Below are 24,933 nucleotides of genomic sequence, written 5' to 3'. Positions count from 1 at the left end.
TGAGTGTCATTTCAATTAATTTTCATAAGTTAATACTTATTAATTTAAGGAAACAAAAATACAACCACCAATTGGATTTGAGATCAAATGTTAATAGTACCCCAGAAGCCCCCCACGTGACGTTATCCAGTCAACGTCTATTCCACTTCCCCAAACGAAATAATTTCCTAAGCTCTCACAGCATCGCTGCCAGTTTACAAACTCTATGAATGGAGTTGGAGCTTACAGGCTGTGTCTGGCTTCTTCTGCTCATTTTTATACTCAAGAGACTCTGCTCTTTTTATGTAGTAGTGAGCAGTTTGCTTATTTAAACTGTTTAAAATAGATTTTATTTGCTACAACAGTTTCAGATTTTTAGAAACATTGAGAAGATGGCACAGAGAGTTTCAATATACTTCACATCCAGTTTGCCCTATTATTGATATCTTACATTTTTGTATGTTACATTTGTTACAATGAAACAAATAATGATACGATATTAACGAAAGTTCCTAATTTTGTTTTTCTTAAGTCTTTACTTAATGTCTTTTCCTTCTGTTCCAGAATCCCACATTAGATTTAGTTGTCATGTCTCTTTAGGCACCTACTACTGTCTGTGGCAGTTTCTCTGCCTTTCCTTCTTCAGATACATTGAGGGTTCCTAGGACTGCTTAGTTACTTTGTAGAGTGTCCCACTAATGGAATTTGCCTGATGTTTTTCTCATGAGAAAACTGGGGTTGTAGGTTATTGGGAGGAAAATCGCAGAGGTGAAATGCTGTTTTCATCCCGTGATATCAAGCATACCTACTGTCGGCATGATTTATGAGTTAGCCTTGGTCGCCTGCCTAAGTGGCGCTTGTCAGGCTCCTCCACTGTAAATTTCCTCTTTTTCTCCCCTGTTCTATATTGTACACTTTGGGAGGAAGTCACTATGTGCAGCTCACACTGAAGGAGTGAGGAGTTTGGTCCTCTCTTCTTGAAGACAGAGTATCTATGTAAAATATATGGAATTCTTCTGTATGAGAGATTTGTCTCTGCTTCCTCATTTATTAATATATTTAATCGCTTATTTATATCATGCATATTTACTTTATACTGTAGGTTATAATCCAATACTCACTTTGTTACCACAAAGTGTTCCAGCTTTGGCCACTGGGAACTCTTTCAGGTGGCATCTGTGCTCCTTTGACTAACCCCATCGATGTTTTGTTTGGTTCTGTTTTGTTTTTGAGCACCTCCTTACTTTCTGGCACTAGCAGATGCTCTAGGCTCATCTTGGATACTTCCTGTCCCAGTCCTAGAATCAACCATTTCTCCAGGGAGTCCTGGTTCCTTTAAGTGGAGAATAGTATTAGAAACCAAGGGCCGGGCGCGGTGGCTCACGCTTGTAATCCCAGCACTTTGGGAGGCTGAGGCGGGAGGATCATGAGGTCAGGAGATCAAGACCATGGTGAAACCCCGTCTCTACTAAAAATACAAAAAATTAGCCGAGCGTGGTGGTGGGCGCCTGTAGTCCCAGCTACTCGGAGAGGCTGAGACAGGAGAATGGCGTGAACCCGGGAGGCGGAGCTTGCAGTGAGCCGAGGCCGCACCACCGCACTCCAGCCTGGGCACAGAGTGAGACTCCGTCTCAAAAAAAAAAAAAAAAAAAACCAAGATGCGGTGCTGTGCACATTTGCTGTTACTGGATGTCATTTCTTTCAGGCCCTCTCAGGGACAGAGCAAGAAACATACATGTTTATACTAAATTATGAATATATGCGTATCTATAAATACTTCTATAGATAACCATCAGCCTCTCTATTGCGCTAAATCTGAGTTCACACTGCTATCTCCAACTCAAATCCGTTACCGCATGACTCATTCTTTCGCCTCCTGCTTCTTGATAAACGGCCACTCTGGTGGTGAGAAACCTGGCTTGTACCATCTGCCGTCCATTCATGTAATTGTTCCAATCCAGTATACACACATGGCAATATCAGAATTATTAACTGGTATCCCTGTGGGAAACAATTTTATCAACTAGAGTACAGTGCTCACATGCAGTTCCCTTTGCCTTTAGTCTTATAGACCGCACTCATTTCCAAAATACTCTGGTCAATATCTCTTCCCCTCCCTGACCCATCCCTTCAGTGAGACTGTTTCCTACGTTTGTAATACAGTTAAATTCTCTGGTCATGGTCTGCATTGTCTCCTGGGATCCCCCAACCTTTTAAATGATTTTTCAAAATTTGCATTCATTAAAGTTCACGCTTTGTTCCATAGGTAATGCAACCCAATATCTTATATCCATAATTTTAATAATTCTACCACCCTAAAATTTTACATTACAATAATCTTACTGCCCTAAAAATCCCCTGCACTTCACCTATTCATCCTCTACCCTCCACCTTAACCCTGTAACTCACTGATCACTTTACAGTATCTACAGTTTTGCATTTTCCATACTATTATATAATTGGAATCATATAATATGTAGCCTTTGCATACTGACCTCTTTCACTTAGCAGTATACATTTAGGATTCCTCCATATCTTTTCATAGCTCAATACTCATTTTTCTTGCAGAATTATATTCCACGTTCCACTGTATAGATGTACCACAGCTTGTTTATTCATTTAGCTGTTGAACAGAATCTTAGTTGCTTCCAGTTTTTGGCAATTACGAATAAATCTGCTTTAAACATTTACATGCAGATTTTTAAATGTGAACATAAGTTTTCAAATCAATTGGATAAGTATCTAGGAGCACAACAGATGAATTCTGTAGTAAGACTATATTTAGTTCGTTAAGAGGCAACCAAACTGTCTTTCAAAGTGGCTGCACCATTCTGCATTCCCACCAGCAATGCACGAGAGTTCCCGTTGCTCTGCATCTCTGCCATCATTTGGTATTGTCAGGTGTTTGGATTTTAATCATTATTATAGGTGTGTAGTGGCATCTTGCTATTGTTTTAAGTTGGAACTCTCTAATGACAAATTAATTATTTATTCATTTGTTTATTTATTTTAAAGATGAAGTCTCACTATGTTGTCCAGTCTGGAGTGCAGTGGCAATTCACAGGCACATCATAGCCTACAATAGCTTCGAACTCCTGGTTTCAAGGAGCCCTCCTGCCTCAGCCTCCTGAGCAGCTGGTGTTGCTGTGCCCAGCCATAAATTATGATGGGCATCTTTTTATCTGCCATTCTATGAATCTTCCTTGGTGATGTGTCTCTTCAGATTTTTCGCCCATTTTAAGATTGCATTACTTGCTTTCTTGTTGTTTTAAGAGTTGTGTATTGTGGATGCAAGTCCCGTATCACATAGGTGGTTTGCAAATATTTTCTCCCAGTCTGTGGCTTGTCTTTTGATTCTCTTAACAGTATTTTTCACAGAACATAATATTTTAATTTTAATCAAGTGTAACAATTTTTTTTTCATGAATCATGCTTTTTGGCATTATATTTTAAAACTCATCACTAAATCCAAGGTTACATTGATTTTCTGCTTTTTTCTTTCTTCTGGAAGTCTTAAAGTATTGTATTTTACATTGAGATCCATGATCTATTTCAGTTAGTTTTTGTGAAAGGTGTAAGATCTGTGTCTAGATTTGTTTTCTTGTACATGGCTGTCCAATTGTTACAGCACTGTTTGTTGAAAAGACTGCCCTCACTCCGTTGAATTGTCTTCAGTTCTTTATCAAAGATAGTTGACTATAATACAGTTGTGTGAGTCCTTTTCTGGACTGTCTATCCTGTTCCACTGACCTAAGTGTGTATTCTTTCACCAGTACTGTGCTGTCTTTCTTGCTGGAGCTTTATATTAAGTCTTGAAGTCAGTAGTGTTAGCCTTCAACTCTGTTCTTCAATATTGTATTGGCTATTTTATGTCTTTTGCTTTTTCATATAAACTTTAGAATCAGTTTGTTGATATGCACAAGCTTGCTGAATTTGGGGAGATTATGTTGAATCTATAGATCAAGTTACAGCAAATTGTCTCTTAAACAGCATTGAGTCTTCTAATTCATGGACATGAAATATCTCTCCATTTATTTTCTTTTGATTTGATTTCTTTCATCAGAGTTTCATAGTTTTCTGCATATAGATCCTGTATGTGTTTTTGTAGATTTGTACCTGAGAATTAATGTCTTTCTTTGGGACTATTGTAAATGATATTGTGTTTTTAAATTTGTATTTCTTATTGTTCATTGATAGTATATGAGAAAGCTATTGGCTTTCCTATACCAACCTTGTATTCTGCAAACTTGCTATGATATAATCACTATTATGGACTGAATTTGTCCCTCCACAAATTTCATGTGTTGAAACCCTAATCTCCGGTACCCTAGAATGTGACTGTATTTGGAGATAGGGACTTTAAAAAGGTAATTAAGTTAAAATGAGGCCTCTAGGGTGGACCCTAATTCAATCTGACTGGTGTCCCTCTAAGAAGATGGGACAAACACAGAGAGACACCAGGGACTTTCACACACAGAGAAAAGGCCATGTGAGGACACAGCAGAAATGTGACCATCTGCAAGAGGAGGAGAGAGACCTCAGACAAATCAAACCTGCTGACACCCCGACCTTGAACTTCTAGCCTCCAAAACTATGAGAAAATAAATTTAAAGTCATTTAACTCACCCAGTCTGTTGTATTTTGTTATTGGCAGTTCTAGCAAACTAATAAAATCACTTACTAATTCCAAGAAATTTTAGTTAATTCTTGGGATTTTCTAAATAGACAAACATGTCATTTATGGAAAAGACAGTTTTATTTTTTCCTTCCCAACTTGTATGTCTTTTATTTCCTTTTCTTGTTTTTAACACAAGCTAGAACTTCCAGTATAATGTTGAATAGGAGTTGTGAGAGGGGACATCTTGGTCTAATTCCTGATCTTAAGGAGAAAACATTCAGTTTCTCACCATCAAGAATGATGTTAGCTGTAGGTTTTTGTAGATGTGCTTTATGAAGTTGAATTCCTAGTTTGCTGAGAGTTTTCATCATGAATAGGTTTGGATTTTGTCATATGCTTTTTCTTCATCAATTGATATGATCATATGATTATTTGTCTTCAGCCTGTTGATGTGGTGGGTTCCATTAACTGATTCTCAAATGTTAAACCAGGCTTCCATACCTGAAATAAATCTCACTCGTTTGTGATGTATAATTCTTTATATACATTATTGTATTTGATTTGTTAATATTTTGTTGTGGATTTTTGCATCTACATTCATTAGAGACATTAGTCTGTATTTTGTCTTTATTGTAATGTCTGCTCTTGGTATTAGGATAATGTTAACCTCATATAATGAATTAGAAAGCGTTTCCTCTGCTTCTATTTTCTGAAAGAGACTACAGAGAACTAATATCATTTATTTTAAAGGTGTTAGAATTTACCAGGGAAACCATGTTAGCTTGGTGATTTCTTTTTGGAAGGCTATTAATTATTGATTCAGTTTACCTACTAAATATGGGCCTATTCAGATCTATTTTTCCTTGTGTGAGTTTTGGCAGTTTGGGTCTTTCAAAGAATTGGTCCATTTCATCAAGGTTCTTCAAAATTGTGGGCATAATGTTATTTTCAGTATTTTTAAATGATAATTTTGATATTCATGTAATCAGTAGTGATGACGCTCTTTCATATCTAATATTGGTAATTTGTGTCTCCTGTTTTTTGTTCTTAGCCTAACTAGAAGTTTGTCAATTTTATTGATATTTTCAAAGAACCAGCTTTTGGATTTGTCGGTTTTCTTCACTTATTTCCTATTTTTAATTAATTTTTCTTATTTCTTTTTTTTTTCTATTTGCTTTAGGTTTAAGTTGTTCTTCTTTCTCCAGTTTTCCATGCTGAAAGCTGATTGTTAATCTTAGAACTTTTCTCATTTCTAACATCTGCATTTAATGCTACAACTTTTCCTCTAAAAACTGCTTTTGCTGCATCTCACAAATTTTGACAAGATATATTTTTATTTTCGTTTAGTTTAAAATATTTTAAAATTTACCTTGAGATTTCTTCTTTGGCTTATGTATTATTAGGTGTATTGTTTAACCTCCAAGTACTTGGGGATTTTTCCCGCTATCTTTCTGTCACTGATTTCTAGTTCTCATTCCATTGTGGTCTGAGGGCAGACATAGGGTGATTTTGATTCTTCTAAATTTGCCAAGTATATTTTATGATGCAGAATGTGGTCTGTCTTGGTGAGTGTTCCATGTGAGCTTGAGAAGAATGTGTATTCTGCTGTTGTTGGATGAAGTTTTAGATGAATTAGATCCAGTTGATTGATGGTGCTACTGAATTCAACTATGTTTGCACTGATTTTTAGCGTGCTGTATCTCTTTCTGTTAAATTGTGTTGAATGGTGGATTCATCTATTTCTCCTCATAGTTCTACCAACTCTGTAATGTTTCTATTTGTTACACTTGTCTATGTACCTATTATTTCTTATCCTTTTTAGATTAATGAAGTATTTTTCTTTGTTTCATATTTTCCCATTATTAATTATTTATACATTCTGTCATTATTTTAGTTAAAACATTAGGGATTACAGAATGCTCCTTGAATTATTAGAGTCTTCATTTTGCCTTCATTTTTAAACGATATTTTCATTAGGTATAGAGTTCTAGGTGGGTGGTTATTTTCTTTCAGCACTTTAAAGACGTCATTCAATTTTCTATAGTATTCAATCTTTCTTTTGAGAAATGAGGTACAGTATCTATCTTACTGGTGATTCCTATATATCTTTTTCCTCTCTGCCTGATTTTAAGATTTTCTCTTTATTTTTTGTTTTCAACATTTTAATATGATGCACCTAAGAAAGTTTGATTTTTCTTAAAGTAATTTTGCTTGAAATTTTAAATACTTCTTTCACCCGTGGCTTCATTTTTAAAAATCAGTTTTGGAAAATTCTCAGTACCTATCTCGTCAAATATCACTTATGCTCTGTTCACTTTCTTCTGTACTTCTCAGCCTCTAACTGCACTTGTCTTAATCTTTTTCCTTACATCTCTTATACTCTTTTTTTTTTTGTATTTTTCGTTATTTTTTCTCTTGTGTTTCACCCTGAATATTTTTAACTGACTTACATTCTAATTCATAAATAATTTCTTCAGCTGCGTCTAATATGTTAGTAAATCCATCTATTGAACTGATACTTTTTACAGATTCCAGTTTTATGATGAAGCTCTATTTATTCATAAATTGACTTTGGAAGTTTATATTTTTTTCTGGAAAAATATACATCTCATTTAAATGTTCAAACCGTGTCCCTTGAGTAGCTTTTCATCCAGTAGCTCTTCTCTCCTTTTTCATTTTCATTTTTGCTAATTTTGTTTTTAAAATTTTGTTTAATCTACTTTCTTTAGTTTATTTCATATGTCTCCTTTGTTTTTTGAGTTAAACTTATTTTCTATCATTTTTCTTTTCAAAAATTCATTTAATGCTATCAATTTACCTCTAAGAACCATGTTAGCTGCATGCCAGAAACTTTCATATATAGTATTTTCTATGGCATTTAGTATTTTATATTTCTAAAATGTTTTCTTCTCTAACCAATGTGTTAAGTAGACATGTACTTGGTTGTTGGTTTTCAGATATGTGAAGATTTATTGACCATAAATTTATTGCTGATTTATAACCTAACTGCATTTTGATCATAGAGTCAAGCGTGTATGTAAAACTAGTATTTAAAATGTTGTTGAGACTTCTTTCATGACCTAGTACATGACCAAACTGTAAAAAATGTTCCATGAACACTTGCTAAAAAAATGTATATTGTCTATTGGTTGGGTGTAGTGTTCTCTCTCTATATATATTTAAAGAACTTTGTTAATTTCATTACTGAAATATTCTATATGCTTACTATGTTGGGGCGGGCAGATCTATCAGTTGCTGAGAGAAACGTGTTAAACGTCTCCCTACAACTCAGTTCCCCTTAAGGGAATTGATAAGATAGATAAATATATCAATGTCTTATAAATCTGCCCAGATTGTTTTATATTTGTTGAGTCTGTATAGTTAATTACATACCCATAATTGTAATATCTTCCTAGCAGATTGTTTCCTTTTATTAAATTGAGTGATCTTTGTATACTATTAATCAACTGAATTTTTACTTTGTCTTATGTTAATATTGTTACCTTAGATTTCTGTGGGTTAGCCTTTGCTTAGTATTTTTTAACAACTTAATTTTCAACTTTTCAATTTGGTTTTATTTCAAATGTATATCTTGTAAGCAGCATATAATTAGATTTTATTTTGTTATTCAGTGTAGTCATTCTAGTCTTTTGTGTGCTTACTCTATTTAAAGATATTATGATTATTGATGTACTGGCATATATTTTTATCATGTTACATTTTGATTTCTATTTAACAACTTTTTCTCCTAAAGTATTTTTCCCTGCTATTTCTCATTGGTGTAAGAAAACATTCTACATTCCCTTTTATTTATATCAAAGAAAATAACTTTGCTGCTTTGCAACTTGTAGATTACTTATATCCTTTTTGTAATTATCTAAAATTTTAGCATACTTAGTAAACTATGAATTTCATACAAAATCTCTAGTTGTTAAATATTTCTGTCTTCTTCCCAATCACATCAAGGACTCAGAAAACTGTCTTAATCTATTGAACTTTCAACCATTTAACTCATCTTATTCTTTAAAAAATTCCAAAACTAATTATTATTATTTTGTGAATTTAATGGCTATTAAAATGTTAACATTATTTATCAGTTTCAGTGATTATTATTCTTTCAAATTTTTAATTTTATTTTTAATTGACTATCATTTAATACTGATTTTCACACATTCCCTTCTGTCCTCTTTTCTTATGGCTGAAGTACAACCATTAGTATTAATAGGATACATTTTAGCAAATGTGAATTGTCTTTATCTATGAAATTCTGAAAATCTCTTTAGTTTGCCTTTTTATTTTGAAATGGTGGCTTAACTTGTTGTAATATTCTAAGCTTAATTTAGTGAGAAAGATTAGGCTTGTCAACAAATGGTACTGAAACAACTGATTTCTATATAAAAACATAATCCTAATCTTTCCTTTATCTTTTATAAAAAATTCAACTTGAATTGGATCATAAATCACAGGTACATTTGGTTACAAAATGCACAGATCAACCCATCATGTAGGTATTAAGCCTAGCATCCATTAGCTATTCTTTCTGATGCTGTCTCTCCCTGCTCCTTGACAGACCCCAGTGTGTGTTATTCCCCATCATGTGGCCATGTGTTCTCATCATTCAGCTCCCACTTATAAATGAGAGCATGCAGTGTTTGGTTTTCTGTTCCTGCATTAGTTTGCTGAGGATAACGGCTTCCAGCTCCATCCATGTCCCTGCAAAGGACATAATCTCTTTTCTTTTTATGGCTGCATAGTATTCCATGGTGCATATGAACCACATTTTCTTTATCCAGTCTAGCATTTAGGTTGATTTCATGTCTTTGCTATTATGAATAGTGCTGCAATGAACATATGCATGTATCTTTAGAACAGAATGATTTGTATTCCTATTATATATATATAATAGAATGATATATATACCCAGTAATGGGATTGCTGGACCTAATGGTATTTCTGCCTCTAGATCTTTGAGAAATTGCCACACTGTCCTCCATAATGGTTGAACTAATTTGTACTCCCACCAATAGTGTAAAAGCATTCATTTTTGTATGCAACCTCACCAGCATCTGTTGTTTCTTGATTTTTTAATAATAACCATTCTGATGGGAGTGAGATGGTATCTCACTGTGGTTTTCATTTGCATTTCTCTAATGATGGGTGATGTTGAGCTTTTTTTCATTTGTTTGTTGGCTGTATGAATGTCTTCTTTTGAGAAGTATCTGTTCATGTCATTTCCCCACTTTTTAATGTTACAAAATGCTTCTTTAGCTCATCAAAGTTCATTATTACCCACCTTCTGAAGCCTACTTCTGTCATTTCAGCCATCTCAGCCTCAGCCCAGTTCTGTGCCCTTAATGGAGAGGTGTTGCAGTCATTTGGAGAAGAAGAGGCATTTTGAAATATCCAGATTCTCAGTCCCACTCGGACTGACTAGGCAGACAACTGGACCCAGGGAGAATGAAGAAAAGCAGACTGGGAAAACGGTCCACCCGAGAGCGACACGGAGCCAAAGGAACCCCCAACCCCAGCAAAGGGAAGTGGTGAGTGACTGTGCGACACCACCTGGCTGGTTTTGAGTTTTCATCGTTTTTGTATTGATTCTGGCTTTTTTAGTTTTCATCGTTTTTGTATTGATTCTGATCTTTGTGGGCTTATCAACCTTTGATTTTTGAGGTTGCTCACCTTTAAATGAGGTTTTTCTTGTTGATGTTGTTGGTGGTGCTTTCTGTTTGTTTGTTTTTCTTTTATCGGTCAGGTCACTCTTCCATAGGGCTGCTGTGGTTTGCTCAGGGTCTGCTCCAGACCCTAGTTGCCTTGGTTTTTCCCATACCTGAAGGTATCACCAGTGAAGTCTGCAAAACAGCAAGATGGCAGTCTGCTCCTTTTTCTGTGAGCTCCATACCAGGGATGTACTGACCTGTTGCCTGCCTGATCTCTCCTGTAGGAGGTGTCTGGAGACCCCTATCGAGAGGTCTCACCCAATCAGGAGAAACGGGACCAGGGGCCCACTTAAAGAAGCAGTCTAGCTGCTTTTTGGTAGAGCAGGTGTAGCGGGTGTGCTGCGTTGAGGGGACCCTTCCTCGTTCAGACCGCCTGAACTCTCCAGAGCCAGCAGGCTGGAAAGACTGAGTGCACTGAACTGCAGCGACGTTGGCCACCCCTTCCCATGGGGGTCCCCGTCCCAGGAGAGAGCAGAGTTTTGTCCACATAACCCTGGCTGGAGCTGCTGAAATTCCCACAGGGAGGCCCCACCCAGTGAGGAGGATTGGATCTGGGTCCCACTTAAAGAAGCAGTGTGGCCACGATCTGGCACAGCGCCTGTGCTACGTTGTGGGAGACTCCTCCTCGTCTGGACTGCCTGGACTCCCCGGAGCTGGAAGGCGAGAATGGCTGAGTCAACTGAACTGCAGAGATGGTGGCTGCCTCTACCCACGAGAGCTCGGTCCATCTCAGGCTGACTCCAGGCTGTCACCACTGGCTGGCAGAAATTCCAGTGGGCCTGAACTTGTGAAGTGCTGTGTAAACGGGGCCTGGAGATCAATGCTGTTTGGCTCCCTGGATTCAGCTGTCTTCCTAGGGGAATATATGAGTGGATCCCCTGCCTTGCTGGGATTCCTTGGGCTGGAGTATGTAAAACTCCAGGGCCTTTGTGTGTGCCTGAGTAGCGGCTCTGCCGTGACCCTGCACAGCTCTGTGTGTCTGACCCAAGGCCCTGGTGGCACGGGCTCATGACGGGATCTCCCGATCTGCAGGTTGCGGAGATCCATGGGAGAAGCATGGTTTTCCAGGTGGTGTCGCACAGTCACTCACCACTTCCCTTTGCTGGGGTTGGGGGTTCCTTTGGCTCCGTGTCGCTCTCGGGTGGACCGTTTTCCCAGTCTGCTTTTCTTCATTCTCCATGGGTCTAGTTGTCTGCCTAGTCAGTCTGAGTGGGACTGAGAATCTGGATATTTTAGTAGAAGGTGCTGAATTCATTGGCAGTTTTCATTCCTCTCCATGAGCGCCGCGGACTGCAGCTGCATATTGGCCCCTCAACCTTATGTTTCTAAAAGCTTGGTCTCTAGGCAGCAGTGAGGCACTATGACTTTCTTTCGGGGCCCCACCCTAGTTCCTGACTTTAAGCAAGTACTTGGTTCCCGTCTGCCATCTTGGACGGGACATCTTGGGATTGCCCAGCAGAGGCCAAACTCCCTGCTGATTTTAGACAAAGAGCCCAGTAGGTCAGACGCTTCTGGCGGTGTCTCTTCTGCTTCTGTTAATCCAGACATCCCTTTTTAGCTTTCTATTTTTATACCTGCCTGTCATGGCTTTGTGTTCAGAGCTGAGAGATGGATCAAAGCATGAACTCATTGAGCTGTCTTGCCCAGAATGTTCTTCCCTATCTTTCTTATTTTCAATTCACTGCCTTGTTGCAGAGGGATTTAAAGAAGCTATTTTACTTCATCACACTGACACTGAGTCAAACAGAGCGGGCATTCTTCTCATCTGAGTGACAAATGAGATAAACAAGAAATACAGAGCTCAAAGTACTTCAGCTCAGGTTTAGTAGATGGAAGGCTAGCTGCAAACCCCCATCTCAGTTTAGTCTTTGGGTCACTCTTCTTTCCATGAGAAATGGGACACTGAGCAATCATGGCATTTATCAAAGATAATTCCCTTGCCTAGTTACCCATTGCTTATGATTCTTTGGGCATCTTGTGATTTCTAGAAGGACAAATCAGAGGAGAAAAGGTCTGATCTTTCATGGCAACAGATTTTAATTTAGATACTGTCATTCACACTTATTCCTCCTGCTTACCTTCCTAGTCCAAATTTCCAGGCCCCAACATTCCACTGAATTCAATTAGACTGATGAAATGTTCACTTAGCTCTGTTGTGCTCAGGCACCCCCAGGTGGTACAATGTGGTTTACAATTAGTCCAGGAAGTGAGGGATCCCCCAAATCATGCATAGATGAGTAACCAGTTATCTACATGAGAAATACCTGTGAACCCCTTTTTATGTACCAGGCAACTTTCTGGTCACAGTAGAGAGCTGAAAGGCCAATCATTTGATAGAACCTGTTCCTTGGGAGCTTATAGCGTAGAAGAGCTGATGTGGTCATCAATGGCCAACATGTGAGGTGGAAAATGAAGTAGAAAATGGACCACCCAAAGACAGATGGAAGAGAGTCTGACTAGGTTAGGAAATCAGCCTGGAAATGTGTCAGATTCCTAGAAAAAAATTGATCCAGGCTGAGCTTTGGTGGGGGACTCAGGGATGAAAAAAGAGGAATAGTTCTAAGAGCAATGTGGATCCCAAGGCAGTAGTCAGAGGGGCCACCTTGCTGCTGTTGGAGTCTATACATCTGTCCCAGCAGGCAGAGATCACTTCTGCCGGGAAGTCTTTGGAGATATGGGTGGGGTGGGGGGTGTGTTGGTGAGAGGAGGAGTGTTAGGCATTTCAGCTCTGCTCTGCATTGTGGGCAATTCTGGACATGCATTTGATTCATGCCCTATACCCTATCCATATAGGGACTCAGTAAATACTGAATTGAACTGACTAGACATCAAAGGCTTATTGAGAAAAAACTTAAGAAAAGGGGTCTAAGTTCAGATTAGATCATTACTTAGAATAAGGATTCAATTTGAAAATCATGGTTGTCATCAAAATATTTTATACTTAAGCATTTTTTTTGAAATTTGCTTTTCTAAAAATTTCATTTGAATATGTTTCCTCTCATCCTTCTTTGAGTCATGCCAGACACCACCTCTGTTATATCCATTTATTCATTTAATGCCCATAGAGGACCATGCCAGCCCACATCCATCCAGACTTCCAGGCCTAAGGTTCTGGTTGAAATGACGCAGAAACCATGGCAATGGCTATGGACCATCCTGTTTCTAGAAAGTGACCTTCACACACATTCCCACAAAGGCTGCCTGTGCTTGTTTTAAATTCAGGGTTACCAATGTCCTTCCATTTCAGGGACTTCAGTCACAAGAGTGCTTCTATGTTATCAGGAATTGGAGGTACACCAAAATAATATCAAATATGCAAGGAACTAAAGAGATGCTAATCTCATTCCTGCATCTCCTGGTTCTCTGACTGGGTAAAACACTCAGCATATTGTTACCTTTGCAATTTAAAAATCCACAGCATTTAAAAGGATTATACCTATGTCTGTGTAAACTAGGTTGATTGAGGTTTAAAAAAAAACATAAAGGCAATGTTTATCTTTAAATGTCAAACATTGTGCGAGAAGATTTAGTGTTTTTTCCTACCCATGAATAACATTCCAGACTGTAATTAATTTATCCATGTTCCTATCAGCACAGCATTATTCTGGGACAAAAAGCAGGTGGGGAGTGACAGAGGGGGTGGGAACACTGTTATTTCTTTTGGTAAAGCTTTCTTAATTGGATTTGTGCTCCTTTCATAACAATGTGAAGGTTGTGGTTATTTGTCAACTGCAAGGGCAGTTGTAATGCCCGAACCTGTGGGTCTATAGCCAACTGCATCTCATCTTCCCTGGGTGACTTGAGGGTGCTGTGAATTAGTGCCAATGACCCCAAGACCTGGGCAGAGGCAGCCTAAATGACCACATTAATGGACAGTCTTACTATCCACCAGTCAGGCAGCATTCAGTGGCATTTTTTGGGCACAGTGCACAGTAGAGACCCATGAAATTGATGCTATGCAGTTGAGTTTGTCTAATGGAAAAAACAGTCCTTCCCCTAAATCAGGGGTTCCTAATGTGGCAGCCACCAATTGCCAACATATCAGGGGTCTAGAGAGCTCTTGAATTGTAAAACAAATGTTGCACATGTGTGCATTGGGGTGGGCGGGGGCAGGATGGTGGAGGAGAACCATAGTTTTTTCTCAAATTCCCAAGAAGAATCTGAAAAAATTAATAACCATTGCTCTAAAATGATAAACAGAACATACATATCTGACATAGCCAAAAAGCACTTGCAACACAACTAATTAGCAAGGTCAAAGCAATTCAATGAGGAAAGGAGTTCTCAGGTATGCCAAGGGAAGAAACAGCCGGGTAAGGCGCTTTGTGGAAAGTAGGTCCTGGAACAGAGTGACAAACCCTACACCTACAGAACCAGGCAGGCCGTTCAGCACAGGAGCCTGCTAAGTGTCCTTGTGGAGGAGAATGTGGAGTAGTGAGGCCTGTGGTAAACTCTGGTTTGCATTTTGTATAGGAAGCTGACAGCGTCAGCATCAGTTTCTGCCAGTTGGCTACTCTGCCAAAAGTGGGCATGATGTTTCTAGATCCCCTGAATTTTGTTGAATATGAGAGCTCTCAATTCTTAAATCTTAAAAGTGAATTCAAAATTAAAGTAAACAAATAGACCCTATGCCTAGAGGCTCAGAGCTGGTCAGGGTGCCCATTCTCAGACCTTTGCTGGGGGCTGAGGTTTGAAAAAGTCCTGGGTCCCATTCAGTGGCAGGCATCAGCCTGTGCTGTGTAAAGCTGGAAACAGAGGCTAGATCCATGAAGAAGGGTCTGGAAAGGGGAAAGGTGAGTCATGTACAACGAATGGAGGCACCTTGGTTGCCGGTCTAGAAGCTCCGCTAGAGGGGCAGAGTAGTGGGGAATGAAGTTGGTGAGCTGGAACATCCTGCAGGGCTCCAAACAGGTTGTGGCTGGTTTCTTTTTGGAACCAGAGCAATCCTCTAGGAAGTCTTAGGAGAATGCCAGGAGGCTGCACGCAGCACTTGGGAGGGACGCTTCTCACATATAGCACTTATTCCCAGGCAAAGAGAGTCCTGGGAGGAAACTGACACAGGCCACCTATGACCAAGCAAATCAGACAGGGAAATGTTGGTCAAAGAAGGGGGACAGAAGAGACTGGGGAGCAACAAATGGCTCTCATAGGATGTGGATGTGGTAAGCCACCGTGTGGGATGGGGACTGACCTATGGACAGCACTGGGTGAGGGGGTTGATACACCAGGTAGCTGGGTGGGGTCTCTTTCGTCATTCCGTTCCCCATCACCTGTCACTGGGGGGGCAGGATGGGGACTTCAGGGCCCTTGCTCCCCTTAGACTTTCTCATAGGGGGGAAATATTTTGCTTTTAGCATAACAGCACTCAGTTTATGCTCTGCTGCTGCTAAAGATTGTTTGCCTTTAGGGGTGTGTCTTGCTGAAGATCCAGAAGCCCCAGGGAAATGAGAGTTGTCCCTGAGGATAGTAGAAACCATAGGGTAAAGGACTGAAAAAACAACAAAGGGCAAGGCACAATGGCTCATGCCCATAGCCCCGACACTTTGGGAGGCCAAGGCAGGAGGATCACTGGAGGCCAGAAGTTTGAGACCAGCCTGAGACTCCTGTCTCTACAAAAAAATTTTTTTATTAGCCAAGGCATGGTGATGCACAACTGTAGTTCCAGCTACTGAGGAGGCTGAACTGGGAGAACGTCTTGAGCCAGGAGTTCGAGGTTGCAATGAGCAATGAACGCACCACTGCACTCCAGCCTGGGCAGCGAGTTAGACCTTGTCTAAGGAAAAAGAAAAAGGCAACAAAAGAAGGGCCAAAGGGCAAGGAATGTCCCTAGGCTAACACAGGGGCATCTGGACACCAACTAAAGGGCAGTCAGAGGGAAGAGTAAAGAACTGTGCACATGACCCTGCATACTAGGTGGGTTACACTGCAGATCTGTCCTTTCTGGTAACAGGCTGAGCTTTTCTTCCTCCGTTATCCCATGAGCAGAGTTAGGAACAAAAGCAGGACATTCAGCTTTCAAGTTAAGACTTGAGATTTTCCTAAGAAAGGATGAGAAGTGGCTGGAGCTTTGGCTTTGAAGTCACATGCACTGAGGTGGAAGCTCATGGAAAATGAAGATAAACCCACTGAGAGGGGCAGGGAGCCATGCTCACCACCCCTCTAGCAAAGGGACCAAGAGAAAAAGAGGAAGGAAGAAAGAGAAATAGAGACAGAAGTGACCCAAGGACTATATAGGCTATGGTTCTGTGATCATTATTTCAAGATCAATCATACCTATAAAATGGAGAGAGGCGAGAATGAAAGAGTGAAGGGAGAAGGAAGAAGAAAAAAGGGAAAAAAAGAGGAAACCGTTTCAAGTTCATCAAGGATTACAAAATACACTCTTTCTCACCTGTAATCATGTCTTATCGTTTCAAAAAGAAAATAACAACCACAGCATGATCATAATAAAATAATTCATCATATGTGGGATAGAGAGGAAGAGGAGACATAAGAACAGCGTCACTTACATAAGCCTTTAGTTTCTGGCAGTGCTTCCATTCATACTGTCTTCACCATAACCAGGTGACAGGTGGGCAGGCATTGCTCCACATTCCGATGGGAATAATGCTCCCTCCAGCTGATCTGGGCTGCTCCACACATTTACCTGGTCTATAAATTGTTACTAAGAGGGTTACACATCAATGCTTGGTGGGACAACCCTTTTGCTTCAATCCATTATCCATTTGGAGAGGTAGGCAGGAGGATACTGTATATGTACAGCATGACCTTGAGGCGAAAAATCCAGGGAATTTTCACATAAAGTTTATGTAATTTTTCTTAAATATTAAAGTACATAGAGTTTGATATGGTTTGGCTGTGTCCTCACCTAAATCTCATCTTGAATTGTAATCCAAATTGTAATCCCCACGTGTTGCAGGAGGGACTTTGTGGGAAGTGATTGGATCATGGAGGCGGTTCTTCCATGCCATTCTCATGATAGTGAGTGAGTTCTCACGAGATCTGATGGTTTTATAAGGGCCTTTTCCTTCCACTTTGCTCTGCACTTCTCTGTCCTGCTGCCATGTAAAGAAGGACATGTTTGCTTTGCTTTCGGCCATGATTGTAAGTTCCTGAGGCCTCCTCAGCCATGCTGAACTGTGAATCAATTAAACTTTTTTTCTTTATAAACTACCCAGTTTCAGGCAGTTCTTTGTGACAGTGTGAGAACAGACTAATACAGAGTTGTTGCAAAACAGAAAAGGAAGGAAAACATGAAGTAGCATAAATAAGATAATAAATCCCCGATAGGCCTACCACTAATAGACAATGTTAACATGGTGGCGTGCTTCCTTATAGACTTTTGAAATATTGCCTGGCATCTCATATTTACAATTTAGGGCCTTGGGTTTTGTGGGGGATTTTGTTTTGTTTTCTGTTTTTGTATTTTTCACTTAGTATGATAATATAAAGATCTTCCCTGTTGGTTTTTTGTTTGTTTGTTTTGAGTCAGAGTTTCACTCTTGTCACCCAGGCTGGAATGCAATGGCATGACCTTGGCTCACTGCAACCTCTGCCTCCTGGGTTCAAGTGATTCTCTTGCCTCAGCCTCCCAAATACCTGGGATTACAGGTGCCCACCATCAAACACCATCAAAAAACCTGAATTTTTGTGTTTTTAGTAGAGACAGGTTTCACCATGTTGGCCAGGCTGGTCTTGAACTACTAACCTCAGGTGACCTACCCGCCTTGGCCTCCCAAAGTGCTGGAATTACAGGTGTGAGCCACCATGCCCAGCCCCATGTTGTTATAAATTATTTGTAAACATTATTTTAAGGACTCCATATACTATTCTACTATGTAGAATAATATCATGTGTACTATAATTACCTTTTTTTCTATTTTTACATGTTTAGATTCTAGTTATTGTAAGTAAAAATACAAAGAACTTTTACATGCTTAAGGATTTTTTTACAGCTCTGATCCTTAGAATAAATAGATTTCAGTCTGGGGGCAGTGGCTCACCCCTGTAATCCCAGCACTTTGGGAGGCCTAGGCGAGTGGATCATCTGAAGTCAGGAGTTCGAGACCAGCCTGGCCAATATGGCAAAACTCCATCTTTACTAAAAATAACAAAAATTAGCAGGGCATGGTAGTGGGCACCTGTAATCCCAGCAACTCGGGAGGCTGAGGCAGGAGAATCGCTTGAATCTGGGAGGTGGAGATTGCAGTGAGCGGAGATTGCGCCATTGCACTCCAGCTGGGGCGACAGGGCGAGACTCCGTCTCAAAAAAAAAAAAAAGAATAAATATATTTCACACAGTGCAATTTCATGTCATAGGCTATGAACATTTCAGGACTTTCCAACGTGGCTGTGTGGGTTCATTTTGCACCCAGACTGCAGGACAATGCTGGTTCTGCCTGGTGCACAGGATACATCGGTACACCCCTCAGAGAGCCTCCAATCACCCTCCTCCCCATGAGAACACCGAGGTCGAAGCTCAGGGAGAAGTGATTTGCCAAGGAAGACCATGGAGGCAGTGACGCTAGAAAATATCTTCTAGCCCTAGGTCAGGAACCTGCTTCTGCGACCCACCTGCAGGGTAGGAACCTGGAGCCTGGACGCCATTCCCCAGAAGGTTCATGGGATTCTCTCTTGGGGACTGCCCCTTCTCACTCTTGCCTGCCAAACCCGTGAGCTACAGCTATGAAATTTGCTGGGAAGTCACCTGGATCATTGCACGGTTTGCTCCCTGGAAAAGGACGGCACAGACTGAAAAGCCCCAAGGACGTTAGGGTGTGTGTGCCAAGGCTCGGGTGCCTCCAGCTACTGCCTGCCACTCCGGTCCCCCTCCTGTCTAGTCCACAGCTGCACCCCCAGCTCAGGGCTGCACACTCAGTAAGTAGGTGCTTCATAAATGTTTGCCGAATAGATGTGTGGCCACAGCTGAGGTGCGGGACGAGGCTGAAAAGAGTGGTGAGGGGCAGAGGTTGAGCCGTCTTTGGAGTGATTATGTTCAGAGATATTTGAAGGCTGTCACGTCCAAGGGTGGGGCGTCTCCCAGACGGCCTTTCTCCTGGCTGCAGTAGCTTCCTCCCTGGCAACCTCAAACTCCCGCAGGAAGGTAGGTAGATCTGTCGGTGGGTCGGCTTTCTCGATCCTAATGCAGACATTCTGCCGGCCTTGAGCCTCTCCAACAGGATCCAAAGCGCTTCCTCACACGCGGAGGCGCTGGTCTGGGGTGCAGGGTGCGGAGGACCCGGCTGGGCCGGGGCTGGTCTGGGGTGGTCCCGGGGGACCCTGGGCTGGGCCGTGAGTGTAGGCGGAGTGGGGCGGGACGCCTGGCGGCTCTGGGAGGCCCCGCCTGTCCCCGCTCCTCGCGCAGCGCTCAGGCCCTTAGAAGGTGCCGCCCCGGGGCTGGGCTGTCGGTGGCCTCAGCGCTCGGCAGGCGCACACTCAGCTCCACACCCGGCTCTCCGCATCTCAGACCCGGGTAAGTCAGGGGCTCCCACCTCTGCGGCCCTCTCCCGGGGCGCAAGTGGCCTAGTCGGGCAACTCCGGGGGCCCCTGGAACCTGCGTCTCCGGACGCGCAGCGGGCGCGCTCCAGGCTGGAAGCGCCGAGACCCCCGGAGTGGGAGACTGGGTAGGATGATCAGCCTCTTCCCTCCTTTCCTTCTGCCGTTCTCATTTACTTACACAACAAACGCATAGGAAAGCATCTCACCAACATAGAATAACGAAAACATTCCTCCATTATTAAGTTATGGACCTTCTTGTATAATATTTGGAAAACACTGACATGCAACTTTCAAAAGAAAAGAAAGTCAAAACCACTCACGGGGCCTGAGTCCCCATTGTTTTTCAAAGACCTTCAGCTTTTTTGGGGGACCAGCTCTTGGGCCTTGACATCTCCCTGAGGAAAGGGCATGGGACGCGGAGAACATTGCTGATATCTGATCTTGATTGTGGTCATGGGAAAAGTGGGAAACTTTAGAAGAAAGTTGACTAAGTAGCAGAGACGTGCGCATGTGCCCAAATCTATTGCATAATACTTTGCCCCCCGGATTTGTCACATTGCTCTATGTGAATTGACCGTTCATTTGAGTCCACATTTAGATTAAGAAGGAGGTTCCAACTCCATTAAAGAAAGATCTTGTCAATAACCATAGCTATCATTTATGGTCCAGGTGGTGGGGACTTTGCTGAGTTCACAAAGTTGCTTAAATTCAGCCGTGACTCATATTTACAATGACCCGGCAAAACCCCTCTGCTTTCTCTGGCCAGTTTCACCCAATCATCAGGTGAACCGAGGATCCACTGGAGGACGGCATTATCTGTATCCAGAGGAAATAGTCAAGGATATTCAGGTAGGACCTGCTTTTGACAGGTTATTGGAAAATGAATTGTTTTGAAATAAAGCTCACTTAGAGGGCATCAGAGGGCCTCATTGCTATCGTCTTAAATCTCTGAGGGTGAGACAGCTTCTGTGTGGTTTCGGGCTTTCTGGTAGTTGAAAGGAACACTTATTATTCATGCGTTCATGCATGCCTGCCTGCATTCGCTGAATGTTTATTGCGCTCCTACCATATGCCAGACTCTGTTCTAGCTGCTTGGGATGCAGTGAAGAACAACCCACGCAAAGATCCCTGCCTGCAATAGCTTGCATTTTGGTGGGAAAGACAAACGTTGAACAATCAACATCATAATTAAGAAAACTTTATTTTATTGGAAGGTGATAAGGACTATGGAAAAGGAGGAGGGAAAAAAGGTTAAGAGTTACTGGGAGTGTGGTAAGGAGGGAAGAAAATTGTGCTCTACTATTAACGATCACTGACTGCCCAAATTTTTTTAGAAATAAGGTGGGTTGCAGATATATATATATATATATATGAATACTGTAAATCTTAATATACAAAATGAATAACAAAATTCATTAATAATATAAATATAAATAATATAAAATTTAATATATAAAAACATACTATATTGCAAGAGGTTTTGCTTTGATTACTCAATAATCTATTTCCAGAGCATAGTATACTTTATCAATTCTTCACTCACTTTCCCATTGTAGTGGTATTGAATCTAATACTTTGCATTCCCACTTAATTCAGGAAAACCTTACTGAAATATTCTGGGTGCTGGAGTGGGAACAAAGGTGAGCAAGATGGTCTCTGTCCTTTGGGACCTCCTGGGAGAAAATGCCCAGACAAGTCTACAAATGATTAGAAGTTAGAATATGACTGGCACTGTAGGAGAGATATAGACAAGGGGTCAGAGAAGGGGAGGGGATTCTGGATCAGGGTCAGACACAGTGTGGATATGAGCTGGCATTTGAAGGACCAGTAGAATTTTAAGAAGGGAATATGGTGGGAATGCCTCACCTACAGAGAGAACAGCAAACATAAAACAAGAGGCCGGGCACAGTGACTTACGCCTGTAATCCTAGCACTTTGGGAGGCCAAGGTGGGCAGATCACTTCAGCACAGTCATGTTGAGCCTGGGCAACATGGTGAAGCCCCGTCTCTACTAAATATACAAAAAGTAGCCAGGCATGGTGCCATGCACCTGTAAACCCAAACTACTCAGGAGGCTGAGGCATGAGAATCACTTAAACCCAGGAGGCGGAGGAGGTTGTAGTAAGTCAAGATCGTGCCACTGCACTCCAGCCTGAGCAATAGAGCAAGACTTGATCTCTAAAATAAAATAAAATAAAATAAAATAAAATAAAATAAAATAAAATAAAACAAGAGCTAGGAAGGCCAGGGGCTGATTCCATGCTGCGCAAAGACCTCGGATATATACTCAAGGTAGATTCCATCGTTCCCACTGTTCAGGTGAGGAAACTGAGGCTCCCCGGATTTATGTCATTTGCTGAAGATGAGAGTCCTTCCTTCCCTCCTGATGTGTGACTTCAGCTGTCATTCATTATCCATCCCTAAACGCCCGCCCATGTTTTCATATTGAGTTTGATGGAGTCTCCTCACCAGCTTGCTGACCTGACTCCCTGAGTATTCAGTGTTTATATTTCCATTCTTCACACCCCAGACTCTCTCTCTATCACCCATAGAGAGGTCTAGGAAGTTCCTCGTGAAAGCACCAGACTCAAGCCACACCCCACGTCCCGCTGGGAGGTGGCAGGAAACATTTTTCTGATCAGAGAGGACAGTCTGATTCTGGGCCTCTGGACGGTTTTATCCTGATTCCTTGAGAGACCCTGACCACCTTAGTGCCCACTGACGCTGGGGAGAGGGGAAGGATAGAAGACCAGACAGAGCCGGCCAAGTGCCTGGAAGCATCTGGTGGCCCTGGGTGGCTTCTTTTCAGCTAGGAGGGAGATATGTTTGATATGTTTCCAGAATCTGGACATAGTGCTGTGATAAAGATGAAAACAATAGACAGTTGATTCCAAGGACAATTGACTCAGAATTCTTGGCTCAATAAGATCATGTTCACCAAAATGAGGCTTATCCATCATTGCTTTTACCCTGATTCTGCTTCTTAAAACAAATGAGACCAAATGATGATGTTAAGACTGGATGCTCTTTTGAAGAAATGCTTAAGGAGTCCTGTCAAGCGTGATAAAAATACCCATAGTCAACCTAGGGAAGTAAGTTAAGGAGCCCTGTAGTTTACCTAGGATTGACCTGGGACCCAGATTCGTGAGCTCTGACTTCGACCTTCCTGTCTCCCCTACTCACCCCTAGAATCTATTCCTTTTAGAAGAAAGCTTGGAGTCAGCCACAAGAACCTTACCCGGTCACTAAATGCTTAAGAAAGAATGATCAGGAACTGGGAGAATTTGCTAATAATAATAAAAGAATGAGAGGGGTGCACTCAGGGCAGGGGGCTTGAAGAACGGCTCCTCTGTTTAGAACACACTCAACAGGGGTCTGAGGTCACAGTGATGAGAGGCCCAAACTTGTGACCTCCCCATGAACAAATGCCCTACTCATGTCCCCTGCAGGATCAGTGGGACAGGGCTCAATATTGGGAGGAAGGCTGCAGTATTTACTGGGGAAGCCTGCTGTCTACAGCCTGCCCAGTTTATGCACGGGCAGGCCACAATTGGTCTTAGAAATAAAGGCTTTGGAAAATTAAAAAAAGAAAGAAAGAATGAGAGTTTCCCATGATGGGAAAGCTTCTGCTGTGAAAGCTTCCAGGCTGTTATCAGTGCTGATAGGCGACACAGCCAGAGCACGTGGGAGAAGTCAGAAGAGGTGGTGTGTGCCCGGAGGAGGCGCCACCCACTGCCCTCTTCTCCCCTGGGTTCAGCTGGGGGCCTTATGGAACTTCAGGGTGCTGGAGGCCCCATTGGTCTCCATTTGCAGGTGTCTCACTCAGCGCAGCTGCCCAGAGCCCTGTGTCCTGAGTGATTTCCAGTAGACCAGCAGCTCTGGGTCTAAGCTTTTAAGATTAAAAAAAAGAAAAAAAGCACTACCCTTGATTAGGGGCAGCATTCATATCTCACATCGAGGTAGCAGCAGAAATGGCCAGGAATCCACCCCACTTTCTGGGCCCAACGAGGCCACAGTTTGAGAATATTCAGCACAGGCCAAGCATCAGATGGATTTTGAACATCTCTGGCTCCTACCATTTCTGCCTCCCCCATTCCTTTACTGACTGTGCAAGCTACAAAAAGCTGAAGGGACAGGAACAGGGATGACTTCTGATGGCATGTTCAGGTGAGAAGCCAACCCCCATTTGGCTGGATCCAATGCTACCTGATGAAAGTGGCCTATTCCTCAGCTATTTTGAGCCTGCTTCCTCTGTACAAGGTCCTGGGAATTGCTCTTTTCTATACTAATAAAATGTGAGTCAATAGCTAAGAGATGACATTTTAGACGATTTTTGGTTGGTTGTTTTTGTGTGTATTTATTTTTTTAAGTTCCAGGGTACAAGTGCAGGATTTGCAGGTTTGTTACAGACATAAACATGTGCCATGATGGTTTGTGGCACCTGTCAACCCATCACCTGGGTATCTAGCCCAGCATGCATTAGTTCTTTTCCCTATTGCTCTTCCCCACCCACCTTCCCCCGACAAGCCCCAGTGAGTGTTGTTCCCCTCCCTCTGTCCATGTGTTCTCATTGTTCAGCTCCCACTTAATTTAAGTGAGAATATGCGGTGTTTGGTTTTCTGCTCCTGCGTTAATTTGCTGAGGATATGTATTTCTGATAGGAGAGATTACTTTTGGCAAGCCATCTCATCTCTAAGGAGCCCTGTTTTCTGAAAATTAAGATTGTTGGATCAGTTGCTCTCCCACTCTGTTTGAGTCCAACCATCTGAAAGTGCAGCCACAGGGCATGTAGGTGCTTCGGCATCATGTATAATAGAACTGAATCTAGAGAATCTGATATAAAATCCCAAATGACATGCAGATCCAGACTCTGTCATTTACACCATGCCGACTATTAAGAAGACATTGCCCAACTCATTTTGAGACTCATTACACAAAAATACCCTGGTGACCCAGCCTGCAGGCATTGGGGGTATGGAGGACATTTAGCAAATGCAATGCAATAAATTACATGTAAAGTTTTAAAAAATTCTTTAAAAATATAGGGTTGTTATTTGAAAGGCAATTAATTAGCTTGACTTAAGCTCTGACAGGTGAATTGTAATTGAAGGCACCAGC

The 24,933-nt window shown here is 41.6% G+C and overlaps 1 protein-coding gene across 4 annotated transcripts in view; it reads left to right on the top strand.

The window, feature by feature from the left end:
* Nucleotides 1-24,933, top strand: part of LOC105553163 (potassium voltage-gated channel subfamily E member 1) — a 65,643-nt gene that overhangs the window by 32,962 nt on the left and 7,748 nt on the right. The window contains exons 1-2 of one of the 4 annotated variants that reach the window (XM_011999136.1): nt 19,722-19,789; nt 20,582-20,664. The exons of 1 other annotated variant lie outside the window; for it this stretch is intronic. Coding sequence is in view for 1 of the 3 variants with exons in the window: in XM_011999135.1 (XP_011854525.1) it covers nt 23,970-23,982 (13 nt within the window). In the remaining 2 variants the exon portion in view is untranslated. Of the gene's footprint in view, nt 1-19,721; nt 19,790-20,581; nt 20,665-23,552; nt 23,983-24,933 lie in introns of those variants that run through there. 2 more of the 4 variants (XM_011999137.1, XM_011999135.1) reach the window with 2 other exon arrangements.

Source organism: Mandrillus leucophaeus, unplaced genomic scaffold, assembly GCF_000951045.1.
Source record: "Mandrillus leucophaeus isolate KB7577 unplaced genomic scaffold, Mleu.le_1.0 Scaffold582, whole genome shotgun sequence".
Lineage (NCBI taxonomy): Eukaryota > Metazoa > Chordata > Mammalia > Primates > Cercopithecidae > Mandrillus > Mandrillus leucophaeus.
This window is presented reverse-complemented; position numbering and strand designations above follow the sequence as displayed.